Source organism: Panthera leo, chromosome A3, assembly GCF_018350215.1.
Source record: "Panthera leo isolate Ple1 chromosome A3, P.leo_Ple1_pat1.1, whole genome shotgun sequence".
Lineage (NCBI taxonomy): Eukaryota > Metazoa > Chordata > Mammalia > Carnivora > Felidae > Panthera > Panthera leo.
In genome coordinates this window covers 113976713-113995083 of record NC_056681.1, presented here as the reverse complement: position 1 = coordinate 113995083, position 18371 = coordinate 113976713, and the positions used below count along the sequence as shown (strand labels likewise).

The following is an 18371-nucleotide window of genomic DNA, read 5'->3' as shown; positions in this document are numbered from 1 at the left end:
TCACTGGATTATTTGTTTTTTGGGTGTGGAGTTTGGTGAGCTCTTTATAGATTTTGGATACTAGCCCTTTGTCTGATATGTCATTTGCAAATATCTTTTCCCATTCCATTGGTTGCCTTTTAATTTTGTTGATTGTTTCCTTTCCAGTGCAGAAGCTTTTTATCTTCATGAGGTCCCAATAGTTCATTTTTGCTTTTAATTCCCTTGCCTTTGGGAATGTGTCGAGTAAGAAATTGCTGCAGCTGAGGTCAGAGAGGTCTTTTCCTGCTTTCTCCTCTAGTGTTTTGATGGTTTCCTGTCTCACATTCAGGTCCTTTATCCATTTTGAGTTTATTTTTGTGAATGGTGTAAGAAAGTGGTCTAGTTTCATTCTTCTGCATGTTGCTGTCCAGCTCTCCCAGCACCATTTGTTAAAGAGACTGTCTTTTTTCCATTGGATACTCTTTCCTGCTTTGTCAAAGATTAGTTGGTCATACTTTTGTGGGTCTAGTTCTGGGGTTTCTATTTTATTCCATTGATCTATGTGTCTGTTTTTGTGCCATCTACAAAACACTTTAAAATCTACTTCCCACCTCTACCTCTGTTTGTCCCTTACAGTATAAAATCAATTCCATGTTTGCAGTTTCACAGGCCAAAACTTAAGAGTCATCCTTGACTCTTCTACTCTGCTGGTCCTACCTTCGAAATACATCTGGAAGACACTGCTTCTCGCCACATCCACCACTAGCCCCCTGTCAAAGCCACTATGTCATCTCTTTCTTGTGCTATTATAATAAGCCTCCGAAACTGGACTCCCTGTTTCCACAAAACTAAACATCCATACAATAGCAAGAGTAATCCTTTTCAAATCTAAGTCAGGTCATGTCATTTCTCAAAATTTTTCACGACTTGCCATATCACTTAGAATAAAACATAAAGTTTTCATAACAGCCTACAAAGCCTCCTTACAATGTAGCCCCTGGTGCCTGTCTCATCCACTACTGTTCCCCTTGTACATGCCACTCCAACTACACCTTCCTCCGTGCTTTTCCTCAAAATATACTAAGCATATCCTGCTCCAGAGCCTTTGTACTCACTGTTCCTCAACCGGAAAACCCTTTCCCTGGATATCTGTATAACTTCTCTCTCGCATTATTTAGGCTCAAGTGTTAGTTACCTTATTGGGGAGACCTTTTCTTACTATTCTATATAAACTAGCACCTCCATACTCATATTGTCACACTCTTGATCCTCTGATCGGCTTTATTATTCTTAGCACCCGTTAGCATCTGATACAGAATATACAGGCATTTTATTGTGCTTTGCTGTATTGAGCTTCACAGATACTGTTTTTTGTTTGTTTTTTTTTAAGCAAACTATAAAGTCTGTGGCAACCCTGCATCAAGCAAGTTGATCGGCACCATTTTTGCAACATTTGCTCACTTCATGACTCTGTGTCACATTTTGGTAATTCTTGCAATCCAAGCTTTTTTATTGTTATTACATGGTTATCTGTGATCAGTGATTATAACTCACTGAATGGTAAACATTTTTCAGTAGTATTTTTTTCTTTTTTTTTTTTTAAGTTTATTTATTTATTTTGAGGGGGGGGGGGCAGGGAGGGAGGGCAGAGAGAGAGAAAGGCAGAATCCCAAGCAGGCTCCGCACTGCGAGCATAGAGCCCAATGTGGAGCTCAAACTCAGAAACCATGAGATCATGACCTGAGCCAAAATCAAGAGTCGGATGCTTAACTGACTGAGCCACCCAGGCGCCCCTAGAATGTTTTCTAATTAAGGTATGTACACTGTTTTCTTAGATATAATGCTATTGTACACTCAAAAGAATACAGTGTAAACATAACTTTTATATGCACCGGGAAACAAATAAATTCATTGGTCTCATTTTATTGCAATATTCGTTTAATTGCAGTGGTCTGGAACCAAACCCACAATATCTCTGATGTATGCATGTGATTATTTATTGTCTGCTTTTCCCAAGTACTCATATATCTCTGATGTATGCATGTGATTATTTATTGTCTGCTTTTCCCAAGTACTTTCCCATGAAAGTAGTAATGTGAGTTTATTCATAATGCAACTCTAGGGGGATAGTCGAAAATGGCAGCACAGGAAGATCCTGAACTCACTTCCCACGGACACACCAAATCTACAGCTACATATGGAACAATTCCCTCTGAAAAAGATCTGAAAACTAACTGAATAGTTCCTTCACAACAAATGGTAAAAGGGCCACATTAAGATGGGGAGGAGAGATAGGACAATCTCATCAAAACCCGACCCCTAGCATGGGGACCCACAATCAGGAGGACTCTCACAAATCCAGAGTTTCTCCCTGAGAACTGAAGGGTTTGTGCCCCACATTAGGTACCCCAATCCTTGGGAAGTGTAACAGTGAGACAAATCCCAAAAACATCGGGCTTTGAAAAACAACAGGGCTCATATCCAGGAGACCCTGAAGGGCTGTAGAAACTGAGATACTTCTCTTACGGGCTCACATGCAGACTCAGTAGCTCTGGAAATTGGCACAGAAACAGCAGTTTGCAAAGTGCCTAGACTGTAGTGAAGAAGATTCACTGGCTAATCTTAAAGCATCTACCAGAGGGGCAGGAGTCTGTTGGAACTCTCTCCAAGAACAGAGGCACAAGGCCATTTTTGTGCTCTCTCTCTGCCTTGATAGCACCAGCAGGGTGACCCAGCATCGTGCTTTCCTATGGCCCTGTAAAAAGCTGATGTGTACACATCAGCCATGCACTCTCCCGTGGCCTTGCTAAAGCCGGCAGGCACACGCAGTCTACACAGGGGATACTCCTTGATCGATCACCTGGTCCTTGTGGCCAAGGCGGCTTGTGTTTCTGGGTCTGTTGGGCTATAACAATTGGAAAGACAGTTCTGGACAGGCTACCTCCAGGGCACCACGCAGACAACAGTCTGAAACATATCCTAGTCTTTCTGTGAAACAAGCCTATTTACTTGTCCCAGAGCTTCAGCCTGAGGGGCAGCATTCACGTTGGCCACACAACCAGAGGCTACGGAGGTGCTTTCAAGGAAAGTAGGCCAGCGGACACCATCTTCACACTCTCCTTAAGCCTCACTACAGTTCCCCAGTACCTCCCAGAAAGGAGCGTGTACACTCATCTGAAGCCCTGATTTTTGCCACTGTCACCCAGAGAACACCTTTAGGTCGCCTGGTCTGGAGGCCAACAGGGTTTACAGTCTCCAGGACTATGTATGCATACTTTAAAAGCCGCTGCCTGAGGGTCTGGCTTCTAATCAGACTGAAACTAAGGGCTGAGTGAGATCTTTCAGAACACTGACAAGTCGTGGCACACTCTCAACAACTAGGACTTATCAAGAATAAATCAGGCTGCTTAGACATTCACAAAAGTTTCAGAGACAGCCAAGAGCTAGGGTAAGGTTGAAAGATAAGGTTCATCTCTTACACAAGGCCACTCTTTCAAGACTGGGAGAGAGGGGTACTGCACCTCATACATAGAAACAAACACAGAGAGTCAAGCAAACTAAGGAAACAGAGGAATATGCCCCAAACAAAAGATTAAGATAAAGCCCCTCCAAAAATCTTAACGAAACAAAAAGCAGCACTAAGAACACCTGGCATTTAGCCAGGTACATATTTGTTTAAGTTATTAGTTTAAGTTATGCTAAAAGTTTATAAAGATTAACTGATTTAATCATCAAAAAACCTATGGAGGTACTATTAATATTTCAATTTTACCAATGAGACAAAGGCACAAGAGATTTAGTAACTTGTATGTCACATTCCTTGTAAGTGGTACAGTCAGCCTCCTATATCTATTAAATGAGATCAAGTTAGATCATACAAATGGAGCATTTAACGAAATGTTTGGCACATTAAATACCTAGTATTTATGGAATACTTATTACATGTGCCAGACATTAATGTAGACTCTTTATGTGTATTTACTGATTTCTCATATTGTTTAATAAGTAGATGCTATATTATTATTTTCACTATTTTTTATTTATCGGGGCACCAAACCTAATGCAACAGAAGTTATAGAAAAGACACTGCTGTGAAAGAAATGGGACAAACACTAACCTTTACTCTTCTCAGGAAACAGTTAACATGTGCTTAAAAAAATGTGTTTTGAAAGTTACACTGGAAACCAAATCAAAATGAACTGAATTCCTATCACATACAGACACTCTGTTAACTGTTTATTTGTTAGCTTGTAGTTCTAAAAAGCCTTCTGAGATTCAAAGACAAAATAGTCACAGATTTTCTTCAATAAAAAAAAAAAACCCTCCCGCAGGTTTGTTTGCTACTCCATACTGCATGATATTCTGTTGAACGCACCTTTTTTAATATAAGGAAAAAGTTGGCTGAATTAAAGTAGATCTTTTTAATATTTAAAACCGAGATTACTCATTTACATCAATCTGAAATCACCAAGTTTATGTACTGCAAATAACCCTCAGCTTTAAGTCAGTTTTATTACCAAAAATAAACTTTAAAATTACTGCACCTGAGAAAATAGCTAATTCCTTTATCCTTGAGTTAAAGTGGAAGCCAAAGGAATCATGAAAATGACTAAATATAATTTCTTCAGCGCAACATAGCATTTATTTTTTAATTTTTTAAAAATTTAGTTCAATTTGTAGTTACTCATTCTATATTAATAATTAACATATGAAACACGTAAAGATGTCTTTAAGGTAAAGAACCTTAAAACTTACGGTGCAATAATGGCTCTAGCAGGTCTTTTTGTAGACTGTACTTGTGAGAGCCAACCTTCTAGCTGTGCGTTCAGCTGCGGTCCTATAAAAAGAGAAAGAGGGAAACTGGAGTCAGCAGAGAAATGTACTATATATAACTATATGTGACACAAAGCCCTCACTGAACCTATTTAGGACTAAAATAGCTTAATGGGCAGTGGGATCATTAGCTTGGATGATAATGTTTGAAAGTTAACCAACTACTAAGCAAGCCATAGATAAGATCATGTACTGATTAAACAATATTTGCTTTTATCCATTTACTTATTTATATCCATCTTCATTCCAGAACTATTCAATCTACAATTTGAGGCACCGTTTAAACAAAATAAAACAAGAAACAAAAGACTGTTGGCAAATGAAAAGAAAATACCCAAGTGATTGTTTTCAGAATGCCAAAACTTGCTTTAGTCACTAAAATCACATCCATGGAGTGATCACTCCCACACCTAGTGCCTTTCCCTCCTATCCATTCCAGCCCCTACTCCGCTGACCACATTAATAACCAATGACTATGCCATGTCAAAAATCTCAATTTCAGTTGCCTGGGTGACTCAGTTGATTGAGCATCCAACTCTTGCTTTCAGCTCAGGTCATGATCTCATGGTTTATAAGTTCAAGCCCCATGGCAGGCTCTGCGCTGTCAGTGAGAAGCCTGCATGGGACTCTCTCTCTCTCCCTATCTCTCTGCCCCTCCCCCATCTGTACTTATGCGCGCTCTCTCTCTCTCTCTCTCTCTCTCTCTCTCTCTCAAAAATAAGCATTTAAAAAAAATTTTAAGTAAAAAACAAAATAAAGTAAATTTTTTTAAAATCTCAATTTCAGGGTGCCTGGGTGGTTCAGTTGGTTAAGCGTCCAACTTTGGCTCAGGTCATGATCTCGTGGTTCATGAGTTCAAGCCCCGCATGGGGCTCTGTGCTGACAACTCAGAGCCTGGAGCCTGCTTCAGCTTCTGTGTCTCACTTCCTCCCTCCTTCTCTCTCTCTCTCTCTCTCTCTCTCTCTCTCTGCCCCTCCCCCGCTCATACTCTGTGTATGTCTCTCTCTCAAAAATTTAAAAAAAAAATGTTTTTATTAAAAAATCTCAATTTCAAACATCCCACTCTCCTCACATCCTATCTTTCCAGTTCACTTCTAGAAATCTGTTCGTTCCCAACAGATATGGAGTTACTTTTCCCACTATCCTTCCTCTCCTTTCTTCTTCTTCACCTCTTAACCCAGCCTGAGACTTGATGATCCATCACTACAATCATTTCCTTGCCTTTGCCCTCAGTCTTGTACCTCTCTTCCTCTATCACAGTAAAGTCATAGTTAAAACCATCTTTCCACTTGACACAGTACCTTCACTTATATAGCTGAATGAGATAACAAAGAAATACAACCAAATGAACTTTGAAATTATGCCCATAAACTTCAGCAGACCCTTAGGAAAGCTCAGAAAACATATTACATTAACTTAGAGAATTTGCTCTCTCAGCCTTAAGACAATCACTTCATAGAGCTTTCCATTTTATCTTGAACTCTCATCCCCCTCTCACTCCCAGATGATCATGCTTTTCAATTTGTCAAAGAAAATCAGAAGATGGCCAACCATCCTGGTTTACCCAGGACTTTCCCAGTTTTAGCAATACAAGTTCTGCATCTTGGGAAACCTCTTAGTCTTAGGCAAACTTGGACATTAGTCACCCTAAATTCAGAAAAGAACTCCTTCCCCTTTCTACCACTTATTCTGCTTTCTCTCCTGTGTCAACAAATGGTCGTTACTCCTATCAAAAGCCAACAAATTACTTCTGCACTGGGTACCATTGTTTTTCTTCTCAAGGACGCTGCTCTTTTGTAACTATCCCAGTCTTCCTACACTAACTTGGTCCCTTTTGACTAGATCATTACTATTAACATGCAAATATATAAAATAAGCGGACTGATTTCCCCCCAACTACCACTCATTTCTCTGGCCCCCTTTTTCTCTTTTTTTTAAGCTTTTGATCATAATATATTTAAACATTACAAGAGAATCCAGATAATAATAAAACAAACACCCACGTAACCACTGTCCAAATATAACATTCTTATTTGCTTAAGATCTTCCTTTATTAAAAAATAAAATATTACAGACACAGTAGAAAAATTGCTGAGCCCATTATATATTTCCCTCCTTAGAGGTAACCACTTCCTGATTTTGGTGTTTTTCATTGCATTACAGTTTTACTAATATATATACCTATAAAACTATGCATTTCTCTGCACAGGTATTGTTCTACATGTTTTAAAATATTAAATAAATATATTGTGCATATTCTTTTATAATTTGAGTTAGTCACTCAACATTGTAAGTTATTCATGTTGAGTTTGTAGCTCTAATTCACTCACTCTCAATACTGTTAGTATTGTGTGAACATACCAAAATTTACCTATTCATTCTCTTCACAGACATTTGGTTGTTTCTACAGCTTCACTGTTAATACTCAATGTTACAAGTCTCTTATAAACATGTATTAAGAGTTTCTCTGGGATTTAACTAGAAACAAAAGTACTGGATCATAGAGTAGGCATATCTTCAACTCTACCAGAACACTGCAAACTAAAATGCCCACTAAAGTGGCCAGATCAATTTACCCATCAGTGTAAGGGCATAAAAAATGAGAGCTTTAACTCTCCCTGTTAAAACTAAGGGAAGAGAGGGACACCTGGCTGGCTCAGTCAGTGGAACATGTGACTTTTGATCTCAGGGTCGTGAGTTGGAGCCCCACATTAGGTATGGAGCCTGCTTATAATATAATATAATATAATATAATATAATATAATATAATATAATAATATAATACAATATGGGTCATCTGGTTAAGCATCCAACTCTTGCTTTCTGTTCAGGTCATGATATCACAGTGTATAAGTTAGAACCCCGCATCAGGCTCCACACTGTTAGTGTGGACCCTGCTGGAATTCTCTCTCTTCCCTCTCTCTGCCCCTTCCCCACATTTGCATGCTCTCTCTCAAAACAAATAAATAAGCTTTAAAAATAAATTAACTACATAAAATCAAACAGGGAAGAGATACCCCACACATTTTTCTTAGAGCACTTTCTCTAGAAAGCTTGTAATTGTAAATTCTTTCTTTATCCCTTTGAAATAGATGTATATGTAAATCATTTTAAAAGCTAAATAAGCTTCTATCCCCTCCACCCACCCCAGCTGGGGCTCAGTCAGTAGATCATGAGACTTTTGATCTCAGGGTCATGAGTTCAAGCCCCATGTTGGATGTAGAACTTACTTTTTAAAAAATTAAATTAGTAAATAACTGTGTAAATGAAAAAACAAACAAATAAATAAATAAGCAAGATTCTAACCAGCACCCCAGGACTATCTTATGGACCTAATAACCACTTCTTTGAAATGTTATTTGCACCAAAGGAGAGAGCACCCTCTTTCTGCCAGTTTCTGTGGGAAGACATGAGCACTAAGTAGCCAGCCACCTACCTCCAAGTTGCAAAACATTCAAGTTTATTTTTAGCCAATTAACAAATACATATGGTCACCCCAATTACCAAGAGATTTAGGATAAGTCACATGTGAGAAATGCTGCTATCAAGTTCTCTTACTTGAGCACTACTTACAATTTATCTTGACAACATGTATGTAATGGGTTGTATCTGCTTGGCTATAGAAAAGCGTGAGCTCTCCTTAGATCTTTGCACTCTTTTAGCAGATTGCCTGTAATGTGCTTCACATTCTGGCTCAATGCTTACTCAAGGAAAAAAAAATTTCTTTCTCTTCTACCTTTGAAGAGAGGTTTTTCTGAAATAGAGGCTTTGGCTTAAATTATATTTCTCCAACATCAGGAATGCTCAATAATTTGCATTTCTCTTCATCCTTACAAATCTATGATACTGTCAAAATTTTTAACTTTTTGGCAAATTATGGGTATGTAATGGTATCCCTTTATTAAATCTTATTTGTATTTCCCTGATATCCACTCAAACTAAACATCTACTGATTTGGATATCTCTCTGTATATATATTTAGGACTATACACATAAAAAAGTTTATAATGAACAGCCCCATTAGTAAAATACCAAAGTACAAAAAAGTTCTGATTTCAGCAAATATTGTGGTTTGTTTAAAAATTTTAACTTTTTTAAAGTTTATTTATTTATTTTGAGAGAGTGAGAGCAAGTGGGGAAGAGACAGAGACAGGGGGAGAGAAAGAGAATCCCAAGCAGGCTCCGCACTGTCAGTGCAGAGCCCAAAGCAGGACTTGAACTCACAAACCATGAGATCATGACCCGAGCCAAAGACACATGCTTAACCTACTGAGCCTCCCAGGCACCCCTAAAAACTTAAATTTAAGGACAATTACTCCCAAAAAATTATATTACATAATCTCATTAACTGAAGGGAAAATAGTTCAGATTTTCAAAGTAAATTTTTAGCTGCCTAACAAATTTCATACTAACTTAAAAAATAGTGCTCTAAATATTTCCACATTATAGAAAGTTTATAAAACAGAAAATGAATAATGGATAAAAGCAAAGAACATATTATCTCCCAATTTAGGCACTCTACTGCCATCAACTTCACTGATTTTAAGCTCTAAATCAAGCTCTCTTAGCAGTCTTTTTATTAAAAGACCAATTTCCTCAGAAGGATCCTAAGGTAAAAGCTAAACTCCAAGTTTCTTAACTGTCTTTGAATAAGATAACTGAGCATATCTATTTATTACATATGGTTGCTTAATTGTTGATCTACAAAGTGTCAAGTAAAAAAATGAATTCTTCCAGAGAGGCTAACTGATACCTGGCCATAAGGTATCCTTATTTAATACAAGATGATGATGAACTATTGCTTTATTTTTCAAATACCACTGGATTTGAAGGCACACTAATGAGTAGGAAAATCAAAAGTACTATTAAATCCTAGTAAAACTATTTAATGGCTGTGTGATCTTGCCCTGAAAGGGATCAATGGGTATTTACTTCTTAGGATAAGATACTAAAAGTAGGTTCCCAAAGAATCAAAGCTCAGGTATTTCCTTAGGAAACAGACAATAAATAATGGGCTGTATTTACTATAATGTAACTTATTAACACTTCTGTTTTTATCCTTCTTGAGTTAAACAAGTTCACAAGCAAGTTTATTCTCATGGTGACAAAAGTAAAGAGATACTACACACACACACACACACACACACACACACACACACACACACAACCAATCCTGCTCTTCCTATGCAACTGACACAATTCTAAGATATGTAATTGAGTAAGCCAAATTGGTTTTCTACACTTTTCTATCTGTTTGGCCTGCTGAAGAATAAGATATTTTTCTTTGCAAATAAAAACTTTCAGTGGTCTCCTCACTCTGAACAAAATTCATGTGTTCTGTAAGCTCTTCTCTTTTTCTACTGAATAAATTAACACATCAGAGGGTTCGTTATGACCAATAATGTTCTAACGTCACAAATAACTTTGCTGTCATTTATTAATTGAATAAATATTTATGGAACACTTATTTATGCGCCAAGAAGTGAAATGGATGATGCAGTTACAGCATTAAAAGGACAGATGCGATGCCTGCCTCCATGGAGCCTCTGTCGGTGTCTTAAATCCAAAGAATGGCTCAAAGACAAAAACTTCAGACACCAGGACAATCTAGTAAAGGAGACATTTTTGGTTAAAAGAAGAGACTTCTAGAGTTGCTCAAAGTATCTCATATATATCAAGAATGACCAACTGCCACAATTTTTTTACCATTAATTTTTAAGTGGTACCTGCCCATTGACACAGTAAACTTAATTCCACAGGATTGGTTAAGGCAAAGTAACATGAGACAAAGCAGAAGCAAAAACTACAAATCCAAACACAAGTATGCTGTCAGATTTTGTTAGCAATCATTCTGTGAAACCTCTTCAAAGTAAAAAACTAATCTGTGATCAAAAATCTACAAATAATAAGAATTTATGCTAGACTTTTTATAACAGTGGCTGCTGGATCTCTGAGTTTCATAGGCCAATAAAATTTCAAAAAAAAATGGGGGTAACCAACACACTAATTTTTATTTTAGCAAGAAAGGACATTTAAAACTTATCAGCCATTTATCTACGATCACCATGACTTCATAAAATAAATAACACCAAAAAGTAAGATGAGTACAAAGTAAGATTATCTCAGTCCTTTAAACTGAATAAATTAACCACATTTCGTTGAATGTGTTAAAGAAAGAGAATCCCAGTGTTAAAGTGCATCATTTAAAATAGAGACTTTGGCTTAAATTATATTTCTCCAACATCAGCAAGGCTCAACAATTTGCATTTCTCTTCATCCTTACAAATATATGATACTGTCAAAATTTTTAACTTTTTAACTTAACCCAGTGTTAAAGTGCATCAGTGTTAAAGTGCACCATTATGTACTACTGAGACAAAAATACTCCCAATTAAACTAGGACACATGGCTTCTTATCACTTAGAATTTATTTACTAAGAAAGCTTTTTAAAACTTACTGAGATATGAATTATCAGAAACATTCATGTTTATATTTTAAAAAGCAAAACAGGAGCACCTGGTGGCTCAGTCAGCTGGACATCAGACTCTTGATTTTGGCCTCCATGCAATCAGTACAGAGCCCGAAGGGGGGGGTCTAGATCTCACAAACCCATGAGATAATGACTTGAGCCAAAATCAAGAGTTGGTCACTCAACCCACTGAGCCACCCAAGCACCCCTCAAAATATTCTTAATGTCTTCAACTTCACAATCTGATATCTAAATTGCTTTTTAACTCACAGTCACTGGTAATCTTTGTTTTTCCATAAAATCATCCTCTGTACCATTTATGGAATTAGTGATGCAATATTTATTTTTTTATCTTTTTTTTTTTTTTTTTTTTTAAGAGAGAGTAAGCATGAGCAGGGGAAAGAAGCAGGGAGAGAGAGGGAGGGGGGAGGGAGGGAGGGGAAGAGAGAGAGAGAGAGAGAGAGAGAGAGAGAGAGAGAGAGAGAGAATGAATCTCAAGAAAGCTCCATGCTCAGCTCTGAGCCCGACATGGGGCTCAATCCCACAGCCCTTGAATCATGACCTGAGCCAAAATCAAGAGTCCAAAGCTCAACCAACTGAGCCACCCAGGTGCCTTAAAATATTTCTTGTAAAAGTGTTCTTCTATTGTCTCTGGGACTCGTGTCCAAAAAACTGACACAAACTGTCCAAGTTCCCACGCCATACATTTCTTGATCTTATGAAAAGTGTCACCAGAAGATGTAACTAACGAAAGGTTTCAGAAGACAACCCAGGAATGGTAATCTCTTCCACAAATGGTCCTTAAATGCTATGTTAACTAAAACATCAAGGGGTCACAGGTGTCCAGTCATAGAAGCAGAATGAATTCTTGAGTTCACATATATGCAGACAGTGGCAACTATTTCACAACCAACAATAATGTCAAGGTGCCATTGATTATAAAACATATCAATTTCAGAAATGTTAAAATGTGGGAATATATACATCTTAAAATTGATGAAATACAGTAGGCACTATAAAAACTACACTCACTACAATGTTCTGATTTTTTCCTTTTATTGCAGAACAGCAAAAATTATATTCATCAAAGACCAACATTTGGGACCACTGCTTCTCACTACAATGAAAAGTGTTTTGAGAAGCCTTACCAACTATAATAATCTCATTTAATTTTAAGTAAACTTTCAGCAGTTCTCCCCAAATCCCTTCTCTCATTATTGATGCTGTATTGTAATCACATACCTAAAATTTATTGTTATGCTGTTTATAAAACTTAGTATCTTATTTTTAGATACATCTAAAGAGATACTATTTGTTTTTATGTATCTATGATAGGACTAATCACATAGAAAATAATATGCTCTTGGGACCACAGGCACTGCCACACTGAATCTAACCTAAAACTATCCAGAGCATTACTAAATCAACCCAAAAGAAACCTTTGCTGTGAAGAACAATGATTATTCTCTTTAATAAAAACCTTAAAGTTTAGGCCAAATCCAAATATCTTGGATTCCTTATTATCCACCAATTTATTTAAACATTTTAAGAATTTACTTACATTTTTAAAACTCTGTAATTCAGAATACAATTGCATTAGAGCAATTAATCATTCAAATAAATGTTTAGTGTGTACCAACAAACTCTTATATTTGGCCAACCGGAAATTACATCCCACTCTTCTACCCACTCATATACAGTTTCTCACAATTTTCACAGTTAATACCAATTCCATTGGCATTTCATATCTAAAAAGGTTGCAAATTTGGAGGATAACAGTGTATTTCTCCCTCCAGGTCACACAGAAAACTGCCATCTGAAAATAGGTTTGGCAGTAATCTCTTTAACAGTCTATGAATTTGCATTGTCTATTCCTACTCCCATTCTCCATTTATAAACAAATTCCCTATCCCTAACAAATGAGGGCACTTAGGTGGCACAGCCAGTTGTGTATCCAACTCTTGATTTCAGCTCAAGTCATGATCTCACAGGTCATGGTATCAAAACCCACAGCGGGACCAGCGCTGACAGCACAGAGCCTGCTTGAGATTCTCTCGCTCCCTCTCTCTACCCCTCCCACACTCACACAGACGCTCTCACTCTTGCTCTCTCTCTCAAAATAAACTTAAAACAAAATGTGACCCAAAATTGCATCTGTTCATAATTATATGTATGACAATGCCTATTTCACCAAAACCTCACCATTCCCTTCAAAGTAATATTTTGAAAGATAAAGTAATTTAATTCATGCCCCCATTTGATAAAAATTAAAATCTAATGCCCTTATATTTGGCATTTCAAATTAAATTAAATATTCTATGTCTTTAACCAAAGAAATGTTAGTTAACTTCTAAGAAAAATGTATTTGGACTTCTAAGATACTTATTTCTACTTGGATGGTAGAACAGCAACGTGATTCTTGCCAGTCACAAGTTTCCCATTACCAATGTTCAGCAAACAACTACTATCTATAGGCCTTTACAGAAGACAAGTTCAATTCAAAATCAAGCGTATTATGCTGCATCATGCTGCTGTTTTAAATTACAATCCTGAAGATTTTGACATGCTCCTACCATTAAATTTTCTAACTAATGGGGTTTCTCCTTCAATAGTCAAAAAGTCGTCTACAGACCAGAATCATCTGATGTGTTTACCTAAGAAAGAGATCTCTAGGTCTTACCACAGAGCATCACAAAGCCATTATCATTGCAATCTCAGGGGATGAAGACATTTTTTTAAACAAGATTTTAACAAGCTCTCCAGGGGACTCCTATACACATTAAAATGTTAGGCGCACTGCCATACATGAGTTTATTTGCCCATGCTATATGAATGAATGTGGCCAAACAGGCTCTTGGAAGGTTTACAACTGAGATTTTTTCATCACCATAAAAAAAAAAAAAAAAAAAATCACATCATCTTTAAATTAGCAAAATATAAATGGACGAACTTTTACCTCCAAACTACTTTAAAGCTGTAACTTTCATTGTTTCTTAAAATTTACATAAGTTTATTTTTAATGGTGTTTCTAGCCTCCCATTAGGATCAATGCCTCTCCAGCTTTTGCTCTCAAAATAACCTTGATGACAAAGTCAACTCAGATTCTTAGAAACTAGGTGATACACAAATTCAAATTCCCTCTTAAATCTTCTGTTTTAGTCCAAAAATTCATGACATTTATATTTGTATTACTATAGTAATAGGAATAACTACTTGTAATCTCAAAACTCCCATCCTCCTATTTGCAATTTAAATGGAGGCTTCAAGAAGATATACCACGTTTATCCTCTAACACAGAGTCAGGTATTCTACTGAGGAAATATGAACCTGACTCATAAAAGGCAACCACCTAAAATGATAGAAATGCTTAAAATTGGGTCCATAATACTTAATGTGTATCTAACCAAGAATCATTTTCTTCCAATTGCAACTAGTGTGTTTTTCTTCCTTTTTCTAATGTTTCTTTGGGTTATAACCAGTCAGTTGACTGATACTAGTGAATCTGGATACTTTGATAGCAAATCCAAAAACATAATCTGTAGAAAAATAAAACAAGTCTGCCTTATTGGATAGAATCAGGACTAAGGTAACACTTCCTTCACCAAAAGAAAAAAAAGAAAGAAAGAAAGAAAGAAAAAAGAAAAAGTTTAAAAGGAAAAGTCAGAATTTTCACTTTTCACATATTTCCACCCCAAAACCAATTTACAGACATTACCACATTCTCATCTTATTCTGTGTAATACAGATCTTCTTCTCCAAGAGCTTTCACTTACAGAGTTTAACCAGAAAAAGTAGATCAGGCCCAGTGGACTACATCAAATGAAACGTGTAATATGACTGCCTATTTGTGAACTGATAGAACAATAGATCTGAAACAATCTAAGTGTCCACCAAAAAAACCCAACCAAACAAACAAAAGAAATGCCTGATTAAAAATAAATCATAGTAAATCCATGAAGTAGAAGACTAAACAAATGTTAACCAGTGATGCAAATTTTTATGAATCCCTATGGGAGATGTCTTAATTCAGAAGAAAAAGAAAAGCACTGTACAGAAGAGAAGGTATAATATGTTGTCATTTTGTATGTGCACATATGTGATTATGTAAAATATTTCTGGACGAACATGAAATAAATGGATAAAAGTAACTGCATCCTGACTAAGAGTAGAGCGAAATTATACTTCTCACTGGGTACTTTTTTTGTATCTTTCACATTTTGTACTATGTACATGTACCACCTATCCAAAAACTGAGTACAAAAAAAGATGGTGCATTCATATAACATAATAACATGAAGTTATAAACAATGATGCTGCACCAAGATACGGAAGCAACCTAAGTTCCATGAATTACTGAATAGATAAAGAAGATGTGGTATGTATACACAATGGAATAATGCTCCATTAAAAAAAAAAAAAAAATGAAATCTTGCCATTCGTGACAACATGATAGACCTACAGGGTATTATGGGAAGTGAAATACTCCAGAGAAAGACAAACACCTTTATCATTTCCCTTATATCCAGAATCTAAAAAACAAAGCAAATGAATGAACAGGCAGCAACAACAAAAGAGAAACAGACTGGGTGGCTAGAAACAGACCCAAGAGAAACAGACTGAGCACCTGGGTGGCTCAGTCAGTTAAGCGTCCAACTTTTGATTTAGGCTCAGGTCATGATCTCATGGTTCATGAGACTGAGCCCTGCAATGGGCTCCATGTGCTTGAGATTCTCTCTCCCCCTCCTTCTCTCTCTGTCCCTCTTCCACTCACTTGCATGCATTCTCTCTCTCTTAAATAAATTTCTTAAAAAAATAAAGAAAGGGGCGTCTGGGTGGCTGAGTCAGTTAAGCATCCGACTTCAGCTCAGGTGATGATCTCACTGTTCGTGAGTTCGAGCCCTGTATCAGGCTCTGTGCTGACAGCTCAGAGCCTGGAGCCTGCTTTGGATTCTCTGTCTCCCTCTCTCTCTGCTCCTGCCCTGATCACACTCTGTCTCTGTCTCTCAAAAAGTGAATAAACGCTAAAAAAATAAAAATAAAAAAGAAAGAGAAGAAAGAGAGAAATAGACTCATAAATATTGGGAACAAACTGGTGTTGCCAAAGGGGAGAGGAGTGGAGGGATAGGTGGAATGGGTGAAAGGTATTAGAGGTACAAACTTCCAGTTATAAATAAATAAGTCTCAAGGATGAAAAATGCAGCATAGGGAATATAGTCAACATTACTATAATACACTTATCGTGGTGAACATTTTGTAAAGTATATAATTGTTGAATCACTATATTCTATACCTGAAGCTAATATTTTATGTCAACCACATGTCAATTAAAAATAATTTTTTAGGGGCACTTGTGTGGCTCAGTCAGTTAAGCATCCAACTTCAACTCAGATCATGATCACCCCGTTCATGGGTTCGAGCTCCACATCGGGCTCTGTGCTGACAGCTCAGAGCCTGGAACCTGCTTCGGAGTCTGTGCCTCCCTCTCTCCCTGCCTCTCTCCCGCTCAAATTCTGTGTGTGTCTCTCTCTCTTAAAAAAAATAATAATAATAATACTTTTTAAATACTTTTTTTTTAATGTTTATTTATTTTTGAGAGAGAGAGACAGAGAGACAGAGTGCAAGCAGGGGAGGGGCAGAGACAGAGGGAGGCACAGAATCCGAAGCAGGCTCCAGGCTCCAAGCTGTCAGTACAGAGCCCGACGCCGGGCTTGAATTCATGAACTGCGAGATCATGACCTAAGCCAAAGTCAGACACTTAACTGGCTGAGCCACACAGTGCCCCTCTTTTTTTTTTAATGTTTATTTATTTTGAGAGAGGGAAAGAAAACATGAGCAGGAGAAGGGAAGAGAGATAGGGAGACAGGCAATCCCAAGCAGGCTCCACCTGTCAGCACAGAGCCCAACGTGGGGCTCAAACTCATGAACCATGAGATCATGACCTGAGCTGAAATCAAGAGTTAGACGCTTAACTGACTGAGCCACCCAGGAACTCCTCAATTAAAAATAACTTTTGTAAAATGATGCTGCATGGGACGCCTGGCTGGGTCAGTCAGTGGAGCATGCAATTCTTTGTCTCAAGATAATAGGTTGGAGCCAGGCATTAAAAAAGAAAAAGAAAAAAAAAAAAATGATGCTGCAGATATCTGTTTATTGACATGGGGCAAAAAGCCTCTAAACGCTAAACCCAACTAACAAACCATTGTTAGACCTAAGACAATACCTATATTAATAATCTAAGTTAAATAAAACCCACTGCTAAAAATTGCCATTGACCAAGAAAAGATACATTAAAGCATTAGGATACATACACATGGACCAATTTGACAAGATTTCCCCCACTAGCAAAAGGGGATTTCCCCTTCTTATTTCACTTCCCTACCCTATTTCTGAAAGGTATAAACAGAGAGCAAGAAAACGTTCTAGGAGGACCTGGGTGGCTCAGTCGGTTAGGAGTCCAACTCTTGGTTTCTGCTCAGGTCATGATCTCATGTTCATGAGTTCGCGCCCTGCATCAGGTTCTGCGCTGGCAGTGTAGAGCCTGCTTGGGATTCTCTCTCTCTCTCTCTCTCTCTCTCTCTCTCTCTCTCTCTCTCCCTCTCTCTGTCCTTCCCCTGCTCGTGTTCTCTCTCTCAAAATAAATAAACTTTAAAAAAATTTTTGCAAACATTCCAGACAAGAAAAGAGGACATTAAACACCTTATTAGTATCTTCCTTTATGTAATATATAAAACATAATAGTTTCAGGTTGGTTGGTTGTTTTTCTCACTTGTCCTGCAAGGGATTTGAGTTATTCTCCACTCTAACTCTTTCAGCCATCATTTACCAGACAATGTAGAGAAGCCAAGTTGCTTTTTGAAGTAATTAACTATAATCTAATGCAATTTTTGTTTTTGTGCTTTTGTTGTGGCATGTTTGAGGCCTGTTTTTTCACTAAGCATTGGTAGTGCATGTGCCAGCTCATCCGTCTAGAATTATGTTTCTGATTTTGCAACCATAAGATGTAAACAAAAAGAATCCCAGCAAGTTCTTCCTTGCTAACTAGCCAAGAAAACACACCTAATGTGCACTAAGAGATGGGCATGTCAGGTATCAGATACACACGAAAAG

General features: G+C 37.3%; 1 protein-coding gene across 5 annotated transcripts in view; it reads right to left on the bottom strand.

The window, feature by feature from the left end:
- MEMO1 (mediator of cell motility 1) overlaps positions 1–18371 on the bottom strand; it is a 125291-nt gene that overhangs the window by 61024 nt on the left and 45896 nt on the right. For all 5 annotated transcript variants that reach the window (XM_042933308.1, XM_042933307.1, XM_042933304.1 and 2 more), the window contains one exon: positions 4717–4798. In XM_042933308.1, the coding sequence (XP_042789242.1) occupies positions 4717–4798 (82 nt within the window). Of the gene's footprint in view, positions 1–4716; positions 4799–18371 lie in introns of those variants that run through there.